The 22,036-nt window shown below is 43.0% G+C and overlaps 2 protein-coding genes across 7 annotated transcripts; both read left to right on the top strand.

The window, feature by feature from the left end:
* The first annotated feature begins 82 nt into the window (after positions 1 to 82).
* TBCCD1 (TBCC domain containing 1) lies at positions 83 to 10,964 on the top strand. 6 transcript variants are annotated; one of them, XR_014548759.1, is made up of 9 exons: positions 83 to 786; positions 2,874 to 3,233; positions 3,551 to 3,700; positions 4,742 to 5,108; positions 5,229 to 5,415; positions 5,532 to 6,029; positions 7,306 to 7,463; positions 7,757 to 7,869; positions 10,509 to 10,964. XR_014548759.1 is itself a non-coding variant. In XM_083616308.1 (9 exons), the coding sequence occupies exons 3-8, from the start codon at positions 2,889 to 2,891 to the stop codon at positions 7,433 to 7,435; spliced, it is 1,677 nt and encodes a 558-aa protein (XP_083472434.1). In that variant the 5' UTR covers positions 83 to 528; positions 600 to 786; positions 2,874 to 2,888; the 3' UTR covers positions 7,436 to 7,463; positions 10,509 to 10,964. The 6 variants fall into 6 exon arrangements, 3 of the variants coding, with proteins under 3 accessions (XP_083472434.1, XP_083472433.1, XP_083472432.1); XM_083616308.1 differs by lacking the exon at positions 7,757 to 7,869 and having other exon boundaries at positions 83 to 528; positions 600 to 786; XR_014548760.1 differs by lacking the exon at positions 83 to 786 and adding an exon at positions 793 to 919.
* A 6,365-nt stretch (positions 10,965 to 17,329) lies between these two features.
* Positions 17,330 to 21,746, top strand: CRYGS (crystallin gamma S). Its single transcript, XM_083614941.1, has 3 exons — positions 17,330 to 17,569; positions 19,913 to 20,155; positions 21,399 to 21,746. Exons 1-3 carry the CDS (start codon positions 17,549 to 17,551, stop codon positions 21,669 to 21,671), a joined length of 537 nt encoding a protein of 178 aa, XP_083471067.1. The 5' UTR covers positions 17,330 to 17,548; the 3' UTR covers positions 21,672 to 21,746.
* Positions 21,747 to 22,036: the final 290 nt, after the last annotated feature.

Raw genomic sequence — 22,036 nt, 5'->3', positions numbered from 1 at the left:
AAATGGGGACGGGGCGAAGCCGCGCGTCGCTGCCTTAAAGCGTAGCGTTGGGGCGTTGCGACGACGTCACGAGGAGACGCCTACGGCGCCTTCAAGAAGGGACTTCCTACTTCCTTTCTGTATTATTATTATTATTATTATTATTATTATTATTATTATTATTATTATTATTATTCATTGTTTTGCCTGCGGCTCCTTATGGATGGTTTGCAGCAAAAGGGAGGACTTTAAAAGTTATTATTAAAAAACCAATCATGGGGATGATCGAAATGAATGGCAATCAAATCATCAATCGAATGCCATTTTCAGTTTTCCTTTAAATGCCTTTGTGTGAGGCAGAATTGGGGAGCGCTTTATCCCCAGATCTGTGTTTTCCTGTTTCTTCGGGGGTTGCCCCAACAACAGCCTTGCGGTGCCTAAAGAATTACGTTCATGCCATAAATTGTATACTGGACAGTTCACTGCCGGATACCTGAAGTGTTATCCTCAGTTGTGGCAGATAAATGAACATCGGCATATGTGTGCAAGGTGAGGGGATCAAAGCAGGGGAGTCAAATAGCAGAGAAATGTAAGAATCTGACGATTCCTCCCCTCCGCAGGGGGCGCAGTTGCCTCTGCTCGGCCTCTCCGCTAGCATTCCAACTGGAATACTACACATTTTTAGCGGAAGTGCTGAAAGCTAGTAAGCGGAGGGGGCGGCTGATGCTCTTGCCACTTGCTAGAGATTCGAAATGACGGCCCTGCCGCTCTAGGCGAGCATTTCTCTCTCTCTCGAAGGTGCCTTGGGTGAGTGTTTTATCTGCGGCTGGCGTCCAGATTCGTCTGTGCGCAGGCGCAGTGGTGGGCGGAGGCCGCGGGCTTTCGAAAGTAGCTCGGTCGGCGCAGCCGGGTCGGGAAAGTCGCCGACGGAGGCGCGCAGGTAACGGGAGGCGGGCGGGAGTTTCGTTCCTCAGCCTGAGGCGGGCTGTCGGGACCCACCTCCCAGGCGGGGAAACGCCACAGGCTGAGGGCGGACTTTTCCCTTCTCCCCTGTTTCAGAGGTTGGAGCCGCCCTCCGCCTCCTCTTCCTCCCTCTTGCTTTGGAGCAGCATCTCCAACCCTCGGCCCTCCAGATGTTTTGGACTACAATTCCCATCATCCCTGACCACTGGTCCTGTTAGCTAAGGATCATGGGAGTTGTAGGCGAAAACATCTGGAGGGCCGCAGGTTGGGGATGCTTGCCTTGGAGCCTTTCATTCGCTCTTCCCCTCAACACGCGGGACTTCCAAATGCGTGTGGAAGGGAGAAACTTGCCGCCTTGCTCCTGCTGCACTTGACATGAAGCAGGCATCGGGGGCTGGGGCTTCACTGGAGTGCCCTCTGTTACTTGTCAGAGAGGGAAAATGTGCCAGTGTTGACTGAGGGAGCAGTGGGATGCAGTGAGGAAACCTCTCTTCTAGGGAATCAGCTAGAGCAGTGTTTCCCAACCTTGGGTCTCCAGCTGCTGTTGGACTACAATTCCCATCATCCCTGACCATTGGTCTTGCTAGCAAGGGATGATGGGAGTTGTAGTCCAAAAACAGCTGGAGACCCAAGGTTGGGAAACACTGAGCTAGAGGATAGAGATTTTCAACTGGTGGATGGGAATTGCGGTCTGAGACAAGCTGGGTCTCACTGGTTTCATTAAAACCGTTGCCAGTTACTCTTCAGCCGTGGCTCTTCTCAGAGTGGCATACTAAGTAAATGGATAAAAACACTATTAAAACATGAATGTTGGGAAATAATTTTTAAACCCCAACCCCCCCCCGGAAATCATTTGCTTAGGGACATAAAAAAGCCCTATGGTGCTGAAAATAAAAATTGCACTGTCATGAGAAGGAAGTTTGAAAGGTGGGGTGCTATAACTGGAAAGTCTTGATCTCCTTTTCCCCACCTGCCTTAACAGTAACATGTTTTCTTGGAACAAAGTTGCAGGGTGAAATTTGAGGTAGTAATTTTTTATTTAAATGAATAATAATAAAAAATCAATGGGACACACACACACATGGACCTAGAGGAACTTGGAAAAGACCCAAAAAAAACTTTGCAAACACAGGTATGATAGCATTCTGCCCTGCTGCCTCTGGTAACTAGCACACAGAGGAAGAAACTTGTATGCAAAGCAGCAGGAAGACTGTTGAAAATAAAGTTTGGGGCTTTAGAAATAATGAAAGCTGGTAAGATTTAATTGGCCTGGTTTCTGGAGTCTGGGCAACAGGAGGTATGTCTATCGTAATATGGTCTGGCTTTGAGGCCATGTGGTAGTACATGACTCTACTGTGCCTTTGCTGCCTTGAATAGAGATGCCGTTATTGAAGAGTTCCCTATATTGAGTGAGCTGCTACAGCAGAAACTTCTGAGCGTTTTCCTCTTATGTACTGTATTCCATCTGCTCCCTCATTTGCATGAGCAAAGACATATGCAAACAGGAGTGTCTAATGTGAATAAGAGAATGGTTTGCCCAAGCTTCCTGCTGTTCTTACTGAGGAGGAGGGATTAAAGAGCCAATGTTGTGTGCCTTTGAACTTTGACTTAATTCAAAATACAGCTTTAGCTAAAAATATTTGCCGGTTGGGGCTATATGGCATCCAGTGACTGGCAGGACCCACTAAATATATTTGAAAGTTTAATTTCTCAATAGTCATTTCTGTGTTATGTAGAATGAGTGTGTGCATACGGTTTGGGACTGCAAATGTTTAAATATAGGATATTGAGCAAAAAAGAAGGCATAATAGAAGAGGGAAATAGACCATTGACTTCCTTGCAAAAAAGTTCAATCTGAAAATATGGAAATGTGTATTATTATTTTTTAATGGTCGAACTAACTTCTTATTTTCATTTTCTTGAAAATATAGATGTGAGTTTTGTGGATGGCAAACATGGATCAAATCAGTGTCAATCTCTGGGTGAAAATGGAACCTTTTATAGTGGGAGCCTTACAAATCCCACCTCCCTCCAAGTTTAGCATGCATTATCTTCGGAAGATGTCAACTTATGTCCGGATGCGCTCCAGTGAAGGCTATTATCCACACCTTTCTTGGCCTATGTGGCGACACATTGCCTGTGGGAAGCTGCAGATAGAAAAGGACTTGGCTTGGCTATACTTTGAATTATTTGACAGTCTTGTTGAACGGACTTCAGAGGAGCGACTGGAATGGGCAGAGGTGATATCCAGCTGTGCAACTGAGGAGGAGGCAGAGAAGCAGAAGAATAAGGCATGGAATGTCATATTGTCACTTTTAATACTATGGGTGTATGCTTTTCATAGCAGCCTTACTGACCCAGGCTTCTCATGCACTCAGTGTGGAAGAAATGTCCCTGCCCAAGTACATTACATGCTGCATGTGAGCCACAATCCAATATGAGGTTAGCTGTTGGGCCACTGTAATTGCTTCTAGTTGTTAAGAATATTAGCAGTGGTCTGTCTTTTTCTTTTCCACTTCACTACATGCTGCTAAATATAAAATAAGAACCCCTGCTAAATTATGTACTTGAATGTTCTTTAAAATAAACCTTTTTTAAATCTTCTCAGTTGTCTGTGGACACTCTACAGTTCCTGCTGTTCCTTTATATTCAACAACTAAACAAGGTTTCCTTGAGAACATATCTACTTGGAGATGAGTGGCCGAATCCTAGATCCAAGAATTACAGTCTGATTGGAGAATCCACCAATCAGATTAAGGTATTGCTTTGAGGTTCTTTGAGTTCTTCTTTCATCCATGCTTCGTTAACCATTAGGTTAAATTGCTGCAATGTGTTATATGTAGGGCTGCCTCTGAAGACGGTTTGGAAACTTCAGCTAGTGCAGAATATGGCAGCCTGGTTGTTCATTGGGCAAGATGGTTTTAGCATATCACACTGTTCCTGCTGACTGAACTGACTGCCAATTCATTTCTGGGCCCGGTTCAAAGTGCTGTTTTTGACCTATATAGTGGTACCTCTGGATGCGAACGGGATCTGTTCCGGAGCCCTGTTCGCATCCTGAAGTGAACGTAACACACGAGTGCGCGTGTGCGTGTCACGTTTCGTCGTTTCCAGGCATGCGCGTGACGTCATTTTGAGCGTCTGCGCAAGTGGCAAAACCCAGAAGTAACACGTTCCGTTACTTCCGGGTCGCCGCAGAGTGCAACCCAAAAATGCTTAACCTGAAGCGTATTCATCCCGAGATATGACTGTAAAGCCTTAAACAGCTCAGGACTGCAATACCTCAAGGACCGCCTCTCCCCATATGAACGGACCTGGACCCTGTGATCATCATCCAAGGCCCTTCTTTGTGTGCCTCCACGAGATATCTGGAGGGTAGCAACACAAGAATGGCCCTTATCTGTGGTGGCAGCTCCTGGTTTGTGGAATGCTCTCTTCAGGGAGGCTTGCTTGGTACCTTCGTTACATAAGCTTATGTGTCAAGCGAAAATATTTCTCTATAACCAGGCATTTGGTTGACTAACATTCTATGGCCTTTAAAATGTGTTTGTGGGAGGGAGTTATTGAATTGTTTTTGTTTTATTATGTTTTGTTTTATTATTTATTATGTTTTGTTTTATTATTTATTATGTATTTTGTGTTCTCATTTTGTATTTTTATGTTGTGAACTGCCCTGTAATATTCAGATGAAGGGCAGTATTCTATTACAACCACCACCACCACCACCACCTAGGATTTTGTTTGTGTGAATGTCCATTCTGTATCTGATATTTTTCTGTTTTTATTCTTTTGGTCTAAGAACTGGAATGACAACTATCAGCAAGACTTTATCAAGAACCACCTGCAGGATATTCTTGAACTGCTGCTGGACCCGGATCAGCTCACTGCCTCCTCACATTCTACCCACAATAGCCTGATGTCACCTGAGGCTGTTCGCGCTCTTGGCTTCCTTATTGAAGGATGTGTGAACAGAAACAGTGCTGTCCACTCTCTTCATGCGCTTGCACTCTGGCAGCCATTACATGCAAAGAGTGGCTACTCAAAGATCTCCAAAGCCTTCTCCTTCCCCAGGCTTGAGTCCTGGCTGAGGGCTTGTCTGACCGGGAACCCGTTTGGAGCATCAGCTTGTCTCAAGTCTGGGAAGAAACTTGCATGGGCACAACAAGGTACAGTTATTTCAGGCCATCAAAGCTTTGGCACAAGGATAAAATCTCCCTTTTCTCTTGCTGTTATAAAATGGCTTCTTTCACTTTTTTAAAAAGCAGTGTTTAATTTTATTCTTGCAGTTGAAGGAACAACCAAGCGAGCTAAGATAGCCTGCAATACTCATATGGTCCCTTCAGCACACCGCATTGTTGTGATGAGCCAAGTTTACAAGCAAACACTGGCAAAAAGTTCAGGTACCCTAGAAGATACGCACGTGAAGATTCATCGCTGCTGTGAATCCTTCATCTATTTGCTTTCTCCCTTGAGGTGAAAGAGCTTTCAGCAGTCATTTTTTGCAACCACATTTCGAAGCTCTGTGACCATTTTTGTTGTGTTCTTTTGCTCCAGCTTTAACTGGCTGCTTTCCCTTCTTCCTCTTTCAGATCTGTGACCATAGAGAAGTGCAGGAATAGTACCTTTGTACTTGGTCCAGTGCAAACAGTAGTTCACCTCCACAGCTGTGACAATGTCACACTTATTGCTGTTTGCCGCCGTCTGTCTCTGTCATCAACCACCAGTTGTACCTTGCATGTTCTCACCCCAACTAGACCTCTCATCTTACTGGGGAACCTAGCAATAACTTTTGCCCCCTTCCATACGCATTATCCAAAGCTTGAGGACCACATGGGCAGGACTGGCCTGGCTACTGTGCCTAACTATTGGGATAATCCAATGTTAGTATGTAAAGAGAACTGTGATCGAAATGTCTTCAGACTCCTCCCACCGTCAGAGTTTTACCCCTTTGTTGTCCCATTTGAAATGGAAGGAGACACCACAGAAATACCTGGTGGGCTGCCACCTGCGTACCAAAAGGCACTGAGTCAACGAGAACAGAGAATTCATATCTGGCAGAAGACCGTGAAGGAGGCGGGGCTGACCAAGTAAGTAAACAACCTTCTTCTTCCAGGTAGGAAGAACCAGCTGCAGCAGCAGATAAGAACAAAATGTAGCAGTGTTAGCAGATAAAAAGATTGCTATATGTATGTTGCTCAAGTATATATTCACAATTTCTGCAAGACAGCTACAAACCATTTGTTAATCTTTTATAAGTCATATACTTGTTAGCTAATGCTTTTTAAATTGACGAAACTGAGAAAAACACTACATTGATGCTTTTTAAACTGACTCACGAAACTGAGAAAAACACTACATTGATGCTAAACATGCTGTGTATCCTGCCACCATTTCTCTAAAAGTACTGCGCAGATGTGCAAGTAAATTTTCATTGAATTGACACCTAGATGGGATTGCTTGGATATGATGTTTACTATCTGATTTGCTCTCGTATAGCTGCAATCCTGTGCACGTTTACTTGGGAATAAGACAACTGAAGACAATGGGGCTTAATTCCAAGTAGAAATGGATAGGATCAGGCTGCATGTCTCAACATCTTTTGGCCTACATCCTAACCAATGGAGCCATGGTAGACCTACTTGGTCAGGCGTGTCCTTTGTCCAAGCTTTAAGAATTGTCTTGTCTTCCAGAAGCACCCCAAACCTATAGTTATTTTAAACCTCATCATTTCAGAGGCAGTTTGAATAAGGTTTGAATTCATACGATTGGCCAAGTCATCCAGTTTCCACTTAGAGTTAGTAGAATCCGCAATGTGTGGGGCACGAATGGTAAAAATTAATATACAAACTCAAAGCCGTCTTGGTTAGAGGTTCCCTTTCACTCAAAAGCATTTAAATAATCTCTACCCTCAAAGTATAAAAAAGAAACGCCCACCCAAAGCAAAACCCCATGAAAAGATTGCCTGTTTTTCCTTGCAGAATTCACACCTTTTATTGCAGGGTTCTTACTCTGATGGGCAGAAATAAGTTCAACAGATTTTAAAAGACACAGGAGTGTAATTTAACTATCACTCACCTGCTCTGTTTTCAAAAGTGTCCTGCTCTCTTCTCCAAGAAGGTAAACAAAAACAGTTTCAAAGATATTTTGTGGAGGAAAGGTTTCCATATCTTTGAAAATTGATAAACATAGCTCTCCAACATGTAGCAGTACCTAAATAGTAATGAAATTAGGTAGGACCATGAAAATCGCACACCCCCCAACCAGAACTTCCGAATCATGTGCATGCACTTCAGCAAATATTTTCATTGATGGGTCTTACATTCATTGTATGCATTATAGTGCTAATCTTTTACTGGATTTCAGAGACCAGAGAAAGACGTTCCAGGTGTATGTGGAGAACAAGTTCAACGAATGGCTAGTCCAGACAGGCAGTCGCCAACAACTTGACAGCCTGGTGCTTCCTGCTGCAGGTTCGAAGCAGGCAGCAGGATAGGAGAGCTTTTGAAGCACACAGTTATTTGGTGAGTCCGGAGGCCATGTTCTCCTCTGCAATTGTGAAAAGCTTGTATATTGTCTTTCACACATTACAAACTAGAATTGCTCAGATGGATCACTTCATCGGTCCAGATAGTCTGGCACCCCTTTACCTGTGGAGGATGTTCCTTAAAACTAAACAGTTTGTCTCCTTTGTTTCCTTCTCTTTCTCTCCCCGCTCCCCTGGCAGACTCTGTTTCTTCCTCAGTTTGGGGAGGGGTGTTGTCTTAATTAATTAATTTAATTAATTTACTAAAATTTAGATACCTCTTGATTGTAGAAAAAACATCAAAGCGGTTTAGTTTGAACCGAAGAGGCAGTCAGAGGCTTTGCTGGTTTGGTGCAGTTCGAAAACTCAGCAAGAATGCATTGTCCATTTCCCTGAGGGAGAAGGTCAGAGGCTCTTCTTTGCAAGTACTGAGCTTCAGATTATGGTTGTGCAAATATTACTGTTTACTTCAGCTCCAGTGCACTCCCACCGCTGGTTTTTTGTTTTTGTTTGTTTTTAAAGCGTTTATTAATTTTCCAATAAAAACATCCAATTAACATATCAAATCAAATCCAATAAAAATAAAAAACTGAAATAAAAAAAGTCCAATTGTCTTCCAAATTGTAATAATTTTTGTTTTGGCTTCCCACGGTCTGAATTCCGAAGCGCTTTCAAAATCATAGTCCTGCCTCTCAGCATCCTCAATGTTTTTCATAATTCCATATCCAATTTTTTCCTCCACGTTTTGACTCTTTCAGCTGTTTTGGTTTTTTCATCACACCGCTTCATTTAATTGCATCCAATTTCAAAGTTCTGTCCAGCTCTTTGAGAATTGTTATTTTGGCAGCTCCCAAATCGTTGATCTTTCCCGTCCAGGTGTTATCAAAGAAACAGAGAGAAACCGCCTTCTTTATTCTTAAGCAGACTGTTTGCAATGTAGCCATATATCAGACAGTTAACAATTGGCCTTTGGAATCGACCCAATCCCCCTCCGGGCCCTAGAGGGGGGCTGCCAGACATCCATTTAGCCCTCTCTCTCGCTCATAATAAAAAAAATCTTTTTGCAAACAGTTGTATATATAACATTGTTTCCAGTCTTTATGACCAATCATCAGTTAGCTCCTGTTTCTCTTAATCAGGGAAGTATTTCAGATATTCCATAAGTGCATGGTGGGTAGAAGCCATTTTGTCCTTTGTTCTTTGTTTTCGTCTTTAACAGGCATTTCAAATCTTAGAAGAAAAGCAGCTGCGAATAGGTCCCAATTATATATGAAAGTCCATCTGTACTCACTTTTTGAAGAGCAATTTAGGTTCTTAATGAGGCTTGGCATGCAATACGAATTGTTAATGTTAGAGGGAGAAGAAAAAAACATACCAAGCCCCTCCAGATTCCAAACATGATGAGGATCTCTTTAAAGTTCGATCTTTTGCACCAGAGACTGTACATACTGCAGGTTTTTCCCCAGCTTTGTCAGTTCAGAGTGTGTCTGTTTGTTTTCCAAATCTTTATATTTTCCCAAACAGATGGCGTCCAGCTATGGGGTGGCGCTGCAGGAGTGTCAGTCCGTCCCTTGCTCCGTGACCCAGTGCCCCTGCCGTCTGCCACATCGGCAATCTGGGGCAAACCGTGGGTCGTCGAGACAGTCCTCCCCTGCCCTGGGGAGGCTGCCAGGGCTAATTACCCCCATATCAGCCCTGAATTTTCGGAACGGCTGAGGTCCAATCGTGTGGGATCTGCCATTTCCCACCGCCGGAAACAGGAAGTGCCCACTGCTGGTTTTTGAAGCAGAGTACACATGATGTCACCCACAGTTTATATGTATTCTCTGGTTTCTTGAGAAATCATGTTGCTTTATGTGTTTTCCCTCAAACCAGTTTTTATCTGGTTTGAACATATAAGGTACAGCTAAGCTGAAATGTGCACATTTTACACATGTGCAGATGATGGCTTCATTGAATAGAATTGGTTTTGTGTGTGCAAACAAATTAGGTAACGGTGTGTACAGCAACATAAAAATGCAGCTTGAAACACTGTGTGTGGAGGGGTCGAGGAATGACCTTAACTGCGTTCCAGGCTGCTAATGTGTACACGCTGAAAGCTCTGCCATTATGTGAAGCTTCTGAATGCCTCTAAAGACCAGTGAGAGGTCCAAGATGAACCACTGCCCATCTCTCACTGTGAACTTGAGCAGGTATCCAAAATATGCTTTCCACTGGTTGTTCTTTCCTGAAGCCTAAGTCTTTGCATCATCTCCCTCCTCAACTTCTAACTCATTTTACTCCATGTTCCTTGTATTTCCATTTAAAGCACTGTGCCATTCGTTACACTGGTTCTCTCCATTTCCCTTCTTTTCCGTCATATTCTGCGCAAGCTCTCCTGTTTGTTCTTTTAACCCCATCTTCAGAATATCCACTGTGCCACTCTAGGCACAGAACAACCTAGCTCTTGTTCTCTGTCATGCTGCTACCTTTTGCCTTTGAAAACATACTGCTTCAACAGAGTCTTACTGACTTCTTTAGTTCCTAGTTAACTGTTCTCTATCTCAGTGTCACTAAAGCTGTAAGGTCAGACATGGCCAAACTTGGCCCTCTAGCTGTTTTGGGACTACAACTCCCATCATCCGTAGCTAACAGGACCAGTGGTCCGGGATGATGGGAATTGTAGTCCCAAAACAGCTGGAGGGCCAAGTTTGGCCATGCCTGTATAAGGTCATTCCATCTCTTTAGTATTCTCCACAGCACCGATATACAGCAAATGCTTTATATGTGTAGTATTGGTATTTGACTAAGCTTCTGATACTTTTATTTCATTCTTGTGGCAGTTGCATAGTGGTGGTGAACTAAACTGGAATTTTACCCACATGATGACGTTTTTGTAGTGTAGTGTGTGTGTGTACATGCAAGAGAGTGAGAGAGTGTGATTCCAGCTAATAATTGCTGTGTAGTCAGAAAGCAATGGGATTGTTGTTGTTTTGTAAAGAAGCAATGGGATTGTTGATTGCTGCATTCAACAAATACAATCTGTTTATCTGCTTTGTTACAGTTCTAGAGATGAACTTTGCAAAACTGAAAGTGTTTTTACTGCAATAAACTGGAGCCAAGCTGATTAAAACTCTTATGGCATTGCTAATGAATTTGGAAACTTGAATTTGCTTTGTTTATTGTCAAGGCGAGGATCAACTTTCTCTCCCTGTTACAGCTGTCATAGTATCTCCCTTCGTTCTACACCTTTCTCAGACAGCCAGTATCTATAGAAAACAAGCCAAGACTTTGCTGTTAACATGTCTATCTATGGCTGAAATGAAATTTATGTATAAAGGTACCCTGAAAAGGACTTTTACTTTCCTGGTGTGAAGATAGGGATAAGGTTCTGGCTGCTGAATGAACCTTTTCACTTCTATTAACTAAATTTGTATTGTATAAAACTCACAGATGTATTTTTATACCAGTTGTTTAACACTTCAACTATGAAATTTGATTAAATTCACGTGATTTCTTTTGTTTCTTTTTCTTCTTTTCCATATTTTAATTAAAAATGACCTTTTTCAGTATTGTCATTATGCAACATAATAAGGGTCACGGAGGCACTGTTTTTCCTCTTTAAAAAAAACCACTGGTATCCTGCTCAGTCCCCTGCTCCCTTAAAATACTTTACAGATATAGCATTCTCATCTGAAACATTCATTTCACTCCAAAGATGGATATACACATTGTGAATCCATAAGGTGTACTGACTTACCTTGCTTTTTCTGAAGACACACCTAGGTAGGACAGTGAATTAGCCCAGGCAAAAGTTTTTTGAAATGGGAAGGTAAGGAAGTGACATAACATGTGTTCAGGTCATCTATGACAACTGTAGGCATAACAATTTTGAACAAAAGTTGTTCAATTATAAAATGTTAGTGGTTCAAGAGGTCTCCTATTGCACCTTGTTAAAAGGAAAAGAAAGTCATTTTGCCTGCAATCCTATATATATATATTTACTTAGGAGTAAACTCTATTAAACTTATTTTAAGGCTTATTTCTGAGTAGAGCTACATATTTCTCCCCTTCTACTCACATTTTGCAACTTTTCTGTCATTCTGTGTATAAAAGTGGAGGGAGAGGGATTGTTTGTATACTTGGTGTTGGCTAAATTTGAATGCTAACATGGATGACAAAGTTAAAATCCTTCCTTTCTGAAATCATGGTGGTTTTTCTAATTAACTAAAACTATCTAGCTCTTATATGCAGTGGGAAAAATATTCAAGGGAATCAGGGTTTTAACATGGATGTCTTTCACATCATCAAATCCCAGAAGTGCTTTGTTATGCTTCTCATCTATAATGACTTCAAAGCATGCACGCCTAATTGGTCTAATACTACAAATGTCAGCTCTCATTAATACTCTGGATTCATAGTGCAATGAGAGCCATCTTAAAATTTTCCATTTACAAAGTCACATTTTCTTTCAAGCAGCAGAAACTCCCAGTTGAATAACTCTTCATTTTTATGGAAGAGGACTGAAATGCAAGTTTCTAGGTTCAATTGTTGCAGAATTAATGTCGGAAACCGTGATAATAGTACACTAAAAGCTCAAAAATACTGAAGAGGAGCACACACAGATCAAATGTCACATTATTCCTAAACCCATTTCATGTTTTTAAGAATTAATATTCAAAAGTATACCTCAAAAATTACATGTTGCATATATTATAGATTTTGGAAAGAAGCCTGCCACAGATTGCAGTTCGCTACTTTCAAAACAGTTCTATTTATCGCTCTGGTGAACAAAGCATTTTCAATAATATGTTTATTCAGATTTCTTTATCCTGAAGACTTGGGAGTAGGTTGCCGCAACTTAAAATGAACAAAATAAAAAAATGCCCCAATCCTGTTCCATACACTGCAAAAATGCTGCTTCCCATGTTGCTTTTTAATGGTATGGGGATGAATCTTTTATGTTGGGGGGGGGGGGAAACTAATGGAAGAAGGCATGTTAAGTGAGGATGTTCCAATAAGCAGGAATGAAGAAGCGTGCAACCCAAACATAACACTGTTTGCTGGAAGAAATCCCAATTGTTTTGAAAGAGCTGTTAGTGTTGCTCCCCCCTCACCCTTTTGAAACCTGTGCAATCATGTGCAAAGAGTGTGGTGGCTTTTTGGGTACATGGGAATGGGAAGAATTCAAAACAGAATATTGCTGCAGGGTTCATCTAGTGGAATTTTTCTTTAGGTCAAAGAAGAGAAGGCTGGGAAGATAAATTGAACTAATGAAAAAACACTCTTTACAAACAGTAAAAGTGCCTTCTAGTCTTTGGAACAACTTGTAAAATCTGATCCAGCAGAGGTTTTGGTCAGCAGTCACACCGAGGGAGGCCATTTTTGCCAGTTCCCTCCCACTGCAGGCCCCTGCTGTGTTCTACAGAAGGTTGGGGGGCAGTAGTTAACCGAGGTTTTTATACTGCTTTGCATTATTATTATTTTTTGCAAAGCTAGTAAACTGCAACACATTTTTAAAACGTGTTTCTCTGCATAACTACCATTCTAAGTAGTAATAGATTGAAAGAAATCCACACCCTAGCAGTCCTCTTAAATACAGTTTACTTAATAATGTAAGAAATCTCAAGGAGTTTAATGCTAGAGGTTGCATCTGATAGTGTCCATCCACCGATGGGAGGCTCTTTGAGTCAGAGGAGGCTTCTGTCAGCAGGAGGGAGATGAGAGGCATCTTTGGCCACTTCCTCCCATGCAACCTCTCACACTGTTCTAAAGGGTCCTCCAACCTTCTGGAGCAAAATAGAGGGAGGCAGTGGGAGGAGAAATTGGCAAAAATGGCCTCCCTCCCTGGTACTGTGGACAAACCCCTTCTGCATCAAAGAGCCATCAGTGGAGGGACACCATTGGATATGGCCCTGCCTAGGCCTTTTCCCATTTCTTCCAATGGATGCTGAATCCTTGTAAAGCTGGGATGGAGAAGTACTGGTCCTATAGATGTTGCTGAACCACAGCTTACTTGACCATTGGCCATTCTGGCTGGCTTTGCTGGGAGTTGGAATCTAACATGTTCCCCATCCCTCCTGTAAAGTTTTGGGGTACCCTTTCTCCTGTCTCAAATAACCATAGAATGGCAAATAGATGGGGGAGAAAGACCACTGTAAGCCAGCTAACGTTCAGGTTTTTTTTTTTTTAATGTCTCTGACATTTCTTGGCTAGCCCATGTCTTCTGAAATTATTTTCTCTTATTCTCTTAATCTCTCTTCTGTCCCGCCCCCCCTTTCTTCCACCAATAAATCCATTTTGGGATTTTGCTGTTAAATAACGTCTCAAGTGTATGGGGATATTTTGCTAGCTGGTTGCAATGACGAGTGTAATGAGCGTCTAGTTAATTTTTTGAGCTGTACCATTTCAAACTTTTTTAATCTTCCCACACAAAGGATAATTAAAGCTCAAATTGTTCTGTAGAAAGTAAATTGGTTCTAAGAGCGCCACACTGAAATTCAACCTTCTGAGCAATTAATTGTGTGCATGATTGTGCATAATGTAGCTTCCTGCTTTTAAACATGCCAGTTGGCAAGTATTTTAACATCTAGAAAAATGTGCAGGATTTGGCTCATCAAATTATTTTTATTTTGTGTCTGTCTCTGTGCTGCATGGTTTAAATCCTGCTCATTTCTCTTCTCCCACATCCAACTCAATGTAACATCTGAATGCAGCTGATCTCAAGTCATGATAAAAACTGGGTTGATTGCGCACAATTCAATCTTCCTTTTATAGATTTGGATCCTTCTTATCACTTAGGCAATGTTTTTGGGTTTAGCAGTGGTCTTTGCCACATTGGATAGCTTGGTCAAAACAGATTTAGGAACTCCTTTGGTATTCTGTAAATGGTTCGTTTAGTTATAAAGTCAAATGCTTGAAAGTAATGCAGTAGAAGATTAATTGTGTGGTTGATTTATCCTTAATTCTGAGTAGAGTAGCAATCCAGAGGACATAACGGTAGGTAAAGTTTAGGGCTACAATTTGTGAATCACCAGGTTTCTGGGAATAAATTGGTAAGGGCCAGTCAAAAGCAAAGGAGTGTTCGCTTTGCTAAACACACTAAATTGATCTCAAATGGGACAGAGTCTTAAACAAAGATGTACTCTCCCAAGCCAACATTCCCAGCATGTTTGCACTCCTATCTTGGTAACGTCTGCACTGAGTTGATCATGTCCACAGAATGAAAGATGGCAGGATCCCCAAGGACGTGCTGTACAGGGAGCTGGCTTCATGTACCAGGCTCCTTGGCAGACTAACTGTTTTACAAAGATGTCTGCAAATGCGAAATGAAGGCTGGCAACATCAACCCCTCCATGTGGGAATCCCTTGCAGACGACTGCAGTGCCTGGAGACAGGCAGGTTGGGTAATCCATAGAAGTAACCAGAGGAGGAATGACCACTGGGAGGAGCACAGAGAGAAGAAATTCCATGGTGCATCTGCAGCAGCATGATTGGACCTTCATCTGCCCCAGCTGCAACAAAACATGTCTCTCCTGTATCGGTCTCTACAGCCACAGCAGGTGCTGCAGCTTTCCAACAAGTTGACTTCATCCTCAAAGGCTCACTCCTTTATTTTCTCCTGAGACAGACGGATGCCAACTCTAAAAGCTAAAGGTAAAGGACCCCTGACAGTTAAGTCCAGTCGCGAACGACTCTGGGGTCACAGCGCTCATCTCGCTTTACTGGCTTAGGGAGCCGGCGTTTGTCCGCAGACAGTTTTTCCAGGTCATGTGGCCAGCATGACTAAGCCGCGTCTCGCGAAACCAGAGCAGCGCACGGAAACGCCGTTTACCTTCCCGCCGGAGCGGTACCTATTTATCTACTTGCACTTTGACGTGCTTTCGAACTGCTAGGTTGGCAGGAGCTGGGACTGAGCAATGGGAGCTCACCCCATTGCGGAGATTCGAACCGCCGACCTTCCGATCAGCAAGCCCTAGGCTCAGTGGTTTAGACCACAGCACCACCCGTGTCATGTCCCCAACTGTAGCCTCAAGGTATTTGCAGTGGAAACATAGATGCCCCTAATGAACTCTGGAGACAAGGTTTGCTTAACAAAACCCTTACCTCACCAATACTGCAGAGGAATTGCTCTGTGATATTGCCCCCTTCAGTCCGTGTAGAGCTTAGAGGCCCAGGGCAGGAATCTTGCTGAATAAAATTATAAACTCGAACAAAAAAGCAGCTGGTCCTTGCTGCTCACCACAACTGGCTTACCCTTCTGAGGCCCAGGACAAACGGCTACCTCTCCCGCTCTGCACAGGCCTGGCTCCTTTTGTCCCAGATCCTCAGAATAATAAAAGCCCTATCATTTGCACCCACTTCATATAATAGTTTTAGGTGTATACCTAAAAGCTCAATGCCCAAAGCTAAGTGGGTACAATATGTGATAGCAAACCTAGGTTTGCTGTTGTGTGATGTGCAAAAGCATTCCCATATTATGGTCTACAAATAATACATGTTGGCACCGCTCAGGAGTTATTTTTATGGACCTTCTCTGGAGCATTGCAGTTGCAGAGCTGCTGTGCTCCAGTTTAAACTCCTTTTCCATGTGGGTCTGTGAAGCTGAAATGTATGAATATGCAAAAGCACGGCACATACTTTAGTCAATGGCACATAGTGTTACTGCCCCACAAACCCCTGGGCAGGATCCCAAGGGCCACATAGATGTGGAGGCCTCCTGCTGTAGTGGCACCAGTATTTTAAAACACTGTTCCTAATGAAATCAGACAGGCACATTTTTTATATTTTCTTGTTTGCTGAAAGCCTTTTTGTTTCATCAAACATTTTTAGAGAATTTATTACATCCATTGTTGTTCTTGGACTTTATTATTCTATGATGTCTTAATGGTTTTTATTGTATTTTGGAACACACTGCTGCAATATACCTTATTAGTTTGCAGTTTATAGATACCCTTAAGCAATAAAATACCCCTTGAGCTGTCTTTCAGAGGATTCTCCGTAAGCAAAGGCACTTTTCTTCCTCTGCTAATGTTCCCCAGTTTACCTTCTGACTCATACAAGGTTGAGGAGTTGTGTGGTTTTCTAGATTTTGAGTCCCCCTGTAGGGTTTCTGTAGTTGAACTCATAGCTATACATATGTCAAAGTTGGGTTGGGAGTGTTGGCCCACTCCACTAAGATGGTACATACCAGTATGGTACTCTGGTTATCTCCCGTTTGGCTGTTTCAATGTACTTTATGTGGAGGCTACCTTTGAAAGTGACTGGGAAACTATAACTAATCCAGAATGCGGCAGCTAGACTGCTGACTGGAAGTGGACGCTGGGAACATACAATACCAGCCCTAAAAGATCTACATTGGCTCCCAGTATGTTTCCAAGCACAATTCAAAGTGTTCATGCTGACTTTTAAAGCTCTAAACAGCTTTGGGCCTGTATACCTGAAGGAGCGTCTTCAACCCCAACGTTCGGCCCAGACACAGAGATTCAGCTCTGAGGGCCTTCTGGCTGTTCCCTCACTGCAAGAAGTGAGGTTCCTGGGAACCAGTAGAGGGCCTTCTAGGTAGTGGTGCCCACCCTGTAGAATGCCCTCCCATCAGATGTCAAGGAAATAAACAACTGACTTTTAGAAGACACCTGAAGGCAGCCCTGTACAGGAAGGTTTTGAATGTTTGAGGTTTTTTGTGTTTTAATACTTTGTTGGAAGCCACCCAGAGAGGCTGGGGCAACCCAGTCAGATGGGTGACATATAAATAATAAAATTATTATTATTATTAGAGGGCAAGCACTTTTTATTTTGAATATTTCTGACAGGAGTTCAGTGTTCTGACTCAGCAAAGCATTCAAAACCTGATAATGCAACAGGCATTGCCGAAAAATAAAAGGAGCAATGAAGCCTGCCTTTATTTTGTAATCCTGTTTGTTTTTCTAGAACAGATGAATAGCCTCAGAATCACTGACTCAATTTTTGGATGCCATTTTCATGACAAAGTGAATGTCTAGTCTAAAAATGAGCTCACTATAAAATGAGGCTTCCTGATTCTTGCTCTGGCAGCTGCTTCTAGTTCACCTCTTCCTCCAGGAATATTTGCACCCCACATTGATCATGTCCAAAACTGGAAGCAAGGTAAGTATGTTTGTGGTCTCAGGATGCCTCTCTTCCATTCATTGTCTGCAAGAAAATGAACCTCTTCTAACAGGAATGCATTGTTTGCCAGCTTGGCAGAACCAAGAAAAGAGCAGATCTTTGAGTGGCTCCCTTTTTAAGGAGGCAGGTGGTTCATTGCTAGTGGAAGACGTACAAGATATACCAGGTTAGATAATAAACAAACACCTGGAATAATTAGTGGACTTTCCTAGTTTTCCTGGTAGCAGCTCCAGCAGATATAATTCTGTCAAACTGAGATCAGTATTTGAGAATTACAACATTAGACAGTGTGAGATGCTTATTTCCTTTGTTGTTGTTTGTTCTGTGGAAGAGGAATAAAGAGGAACATGGATTTAGTGGCGTGCTTTTCTTTTAAATGCGGCTTTATTTCACATATAGAATCAATAGTCTTGCAGAGGACATGCAGCTCAGCTTGATAAACTTGCAGCATACTGCATGTGAAATAAGTATCTTCGTATGTGCTCTACATTTGTATTTATTTAGAAGGCATAAAATGGGTGGAGAACCTGCGATCTTCCACATACAGTGGTACCTCTGGTTATGAACTTAATTCGTTCTGGAGGTCTGTTCTTTACCTGAAACTGTTCTTAACCTGAGGTACCACTTTAGCTAATGGGGCCTCCTGCTGCCGCTGCGCCGCCGCTGCGTGATTTCTGTTCTCATCCTGAGGTAAAGTTCTTAACCTGAGGTACCACTTCTGGGTTAGCGGAGTCTGTAACCCGAAATTACAGAGCTGTTGAATTTGGAAGGTCACATAGGAACAATTGTATCTTCTTTCGCATCATACTAACAAGCCAAACTGCAAAACCACTCATAATAGGAGAATAAGCTCTCAGAAGGAAGCTTTGCTTGTGCTTCAAGATATGGCACTGCTTCACTGAGGGCATTTCCAGACTTCTGCTATTGTCAAGTGTGGGTCACTCATATTGACAAATCCAAATGGACAATTATGGCAGATTGGGAGGTCTTGCATAACATACCCATTTCCCCACTTGATCGGTTATCAGAGTTAAAAAACAAAGTGCATTTTGTGTGTGGCTTAGATGTCTTCCCTTCATGTTGCATTGCATATCTGTTGCTGTGCTATTTTGTCTTACATGTCCCAGCTGTGATTACTGGGGAGATACCGCCATTGCTATTGTAACTGCAATTTGGAAAGTGGTCGCATAAGAATAATGGGCACCTGTCAGATATTATCTGTGATGCTGTTTGTTCCAAAATCTAAGCAAATAACTACCAACCCCCCCCCCAACCCCTTATTTGATGAGCCTCCCTGGGGAGGGCATGCCACCACTGAAGAGTTGGCTACCTATCACACCTCATTTGGCAATGATACATGGAGAAGGGCGCTTAACCCTAGTCCTAATCTGGATTGCCTAATCGGGTCTTTGTACAAACAATGAAGCACAGAAATACAAATGTATTGTTTTGCGTGACCTTTAGATTCTTGTTCTTCTAATTTAAAAAGAAGAGGCTTGACCAAGAATGGAGAACACTTCCTGCCTCTGAAATGTCAAGCAGCTACAACCTTTGGTACTTGGTCAAGGGTCCAGTAGGTAGACTCTGGTGGAAGCAGAGCTAATAGAAAATTGCTTTCTGTTTGCTCTGCTGGGTGGTGCTAGCAGATGGTGGGCCAGTGGTGGGATTCTGCTGCAGGATTCATGCAGAGAATTGGGTGCAAATGTAATCCCCACACAACCACTTCCCCCAAACAGTAATCTGTGTACCCACTGAATATTTGTACGGTTTGAATGCACGAAGGATAGAACATATTGGAGGAGGGGACAGCTGTGATCTCACTTTCCCTCCTCATGTTCCTGTCCCTGGATATGTTGTCCAAATTGGGTTTGTGTGAATTGGCTTTGATGCACATTCTGAAAGGGACAGGTGTTTAAGGTAGCCTGGAGTTCCCCTGTCTTGAACTGAAATGATGATTCCCCGCCCCCTCTGGTGCTCAGTGTGACGCCCTTGTGTGAAGTAGCAGGATAGGATTCATAACCAAGCTGCCCATTTTCTAAGAATGTCAGAGGAGGTGCTTTTCCATGTTCCATCTTTACGTGAAACACATCATATACAAAAGAGAGGGCCTTATCTGTGGTGGGTCCCTGACTGTGGAATGCCCTCCTGAGAGACATACATCTGCTACTGACAATATATTATTTTTGCATCAGGTCAAAAATAGGAAATGGAGAGAAACTGAAATTGTTATACGCTTCCATCGCTCGTGTCTGTGTAATTTTAGCTAAGCTGCACCATGTCCAGTGGAAGCATGATTCATTTTGTACTTTGCTTGTGTTTCAGATCACCTTCTACGAAGGCAAGAATTTCCAGGGGCGCCGCTATGAGTCTGACAGGGACTGTTTGGATTTCCACACTGACTTGAGCCGCTGCAATTCTATCCGTGTGGAGGGGGGTGCCTGGGTTGTTTATGAGCGGCCAAACTTTGCAGGGAACATGTACGTGCTGACTCATGGGGAATATCCTGAATATCAACGATGGATGGGCCTAAATGACCGCGTCAGCTCATGCAAATCTATTCAGCTAGTAAGTCGGACATTTCCTTCCTCTCTGTTTAACTCTGAAATCTGGGCAAATGGGATATTGACACTTGAGACAGGTTCATTTATAAGTCTCCCCCTTTTTTTAAGTACATACAGATTCTCACACTGTATCTGTATCTAATGTTATTAACATGGATAAACACTAAAACAGGGGTGAGGAAACTGTGGCCCTCCTGATGTTGTTGGACTCCAACTCCCATCAGCCCCAAGCAGCATGGCCCATGGTAAGTATTGATGGGAGTTGTAGTTCAACAACAAATGGAAAGCCATGGGTTCTCCATGCCTGCATTGAAGAATGTGAAAGCTTTCTTGCTTCCGAGAGCCGTGCTGAATCAAAGCAAAGACCCATCATCTAATCCAGCAACCTGTTCTCATAGCGGCCAACCAGATGTCTATGACTTGATCCACCTAAAGCAAGAGTGGTCAGGGTGGTGCCCTCCAGATATTGTTGAACTGCAGCTCCCATCATCCCTGACCTCATGCTTTTGAGGCTGGGATGGTGCTGGAGGACTCACCTCTTTTGATAGAGCCTTTTGCCTGGGTCTGCAAAAGTTCTGGTAGGCTATAAAGCATGGTTAACAGAATGCATGTCGCATGGGACCTTGGAGTCTGATATGCCATAGGATATTAAAGATGACATATGCCATATTGGGAACAGCTTGCCCAGAGGGCTGAAGACACAGCAACAGCCTCCTGGCAGCAACACTACTGCCTCATTCCTCTGGTAAGCAGCAGCAACAACATTGCTTCTGGGAGGTTATTGCTGCATCTCCACTGCAAGCCACTCCTGTGCCATGTGCAATTCCCACCATTTGGTTTTACAACAGGGATGGGGAACCTGTGGTCTCCCAGAAGTTGAACTCCAACTCCCATCAGGCTAAGCCAGGATGACCATTGGTCAGGGATGATGGGAGTTGGAGTCCTGCAACAACTGGGGGGGGGGCACAAGTTATCAATCCCTGTTCTATACTCACAATTGGTAATGAATTAGATCCTTCCTGCTTCTTGCTAGGGGGCACTGGCTGACAGGGGTCTCACAGAAAGTATAAAAAGTATAATAAAGATAACTAAATACACATAAAGTGGTGGTTGGTTCTGCAGCCACAATACATTCTTTGCTTTATTGGGTAATGTCTATTTTCCATCCAATATTGCAGTCTGAACTGTACACAGCCTCTGCTCAGCTCCTCAATAACATGTTGTGTTCTCCATCCTCCTCCTTCTAGCCCGGTGGAGGCAAATACCAAATTCAGCTCTTTGAGAAGGGTGACTTTAGTGGCCAGATGCACGAATCCACAGAAGACTGCCCTTCTGTCATGGATCAGTTTCACCTGCGCGAAATCCACTCCTGCAAAGTCCTGGATGGGGCCTGGGTTTTCTACGAACATCCCAATTTCCGTGGCAGGCAGTATCTTCTGGAGAGAGGAGAGTATAGTAAACCTGTCGAGTGGGGGTCTGCATCCCCAGTGGTCCAGTCCTTCCGCCGTATTGCAGAGTAATGGGCAGCATTAAGTCTAAAGCCGACATGAAAGCTGACTTGATGAGTTCAGTTCAATAAAGCACTTGTGAGTTCAGTTCCGCTTGTCATCATTCATAGTAAAAATGTGTGTCTGTGTGTTTTCTTTAAGGAAGATGACTAATCTCTGCAACATCCATTCACAAGGAAACTTGAGTTTTGCTCAAATTATTGGGGGTGGAGAAGAAATGAAGTTTGCCCCTTTACTTTCTATGACAGCCCATAGAATACTGTTTTTGTTTGTTTGTTTTAAAAGGGATATTCCTAATGGTTTGGCTAAAAGAGGTGAGTCAGAGGGCAAGGTTTCAGGATTCCCTTAAGGACCCCTCCCATTTTCCTTTTTGACCC

Source organism: Podarcis filfolensis, assembly GCF_964270895.1.
Source record: "Podarcis filfolensis genome assembly, chromosome: 5".
Classification (NCBI taxonomy): Eukaryota; Metazoa; Chordata; class Lepidosauria; order Squamata; family Lacertidae; genus Podarcis; species Podarcis filfolensis.
The sequence above is the reverse complement of the archived record's forward strand: the minus strand, read 5'-3'. Positions and strand labels throughout refer to the sequence as shown.

Bases quoted from the DNA above. Each gene is read 5' to 3' on its own strand.
- TBCCD1 (XM_083616308.1), top strand. From the start codon at position 2,889: ATGGCAAACATGGATCAAATCAGTGTCAATCTCTGGGTGAAAATGGAA. The intron at 5,109-5,228 runs GTACAGTTATTT...TTATTCTTGCAG, and splicing joins ACTTGCATGGGCACAACAAG to TTGAAGGAACAACCAAGCGA. The intron at 5,416-5,531 runs GTGAAAGAGCTT...TTCCTCTTTCAG, and splicing joins TATTTGCTTTCTCCCTTGAG to ATCTGTGACCATAGAGAAGT.
- CRYGS (XM_083614941.1), top strand. From the start codon at position 17,549: ATGTCCAAAACTGGAAGCAAG. The intron at 17,570-19,912 runs GTAAGTATGTTT...CTTGTGTTTCAG, and splicing joins TGTCCAAAACTGGAAGCAAG to ATCACCTTCTACGAAGGCAA. The intron at 20,156-21,398 runs GTAAGTCGGACA...TCCTCCTTCTAG, and splicing joins CATGCAAATCTATTCAGCTA to CCCGGTGGAGGCAAATACCA.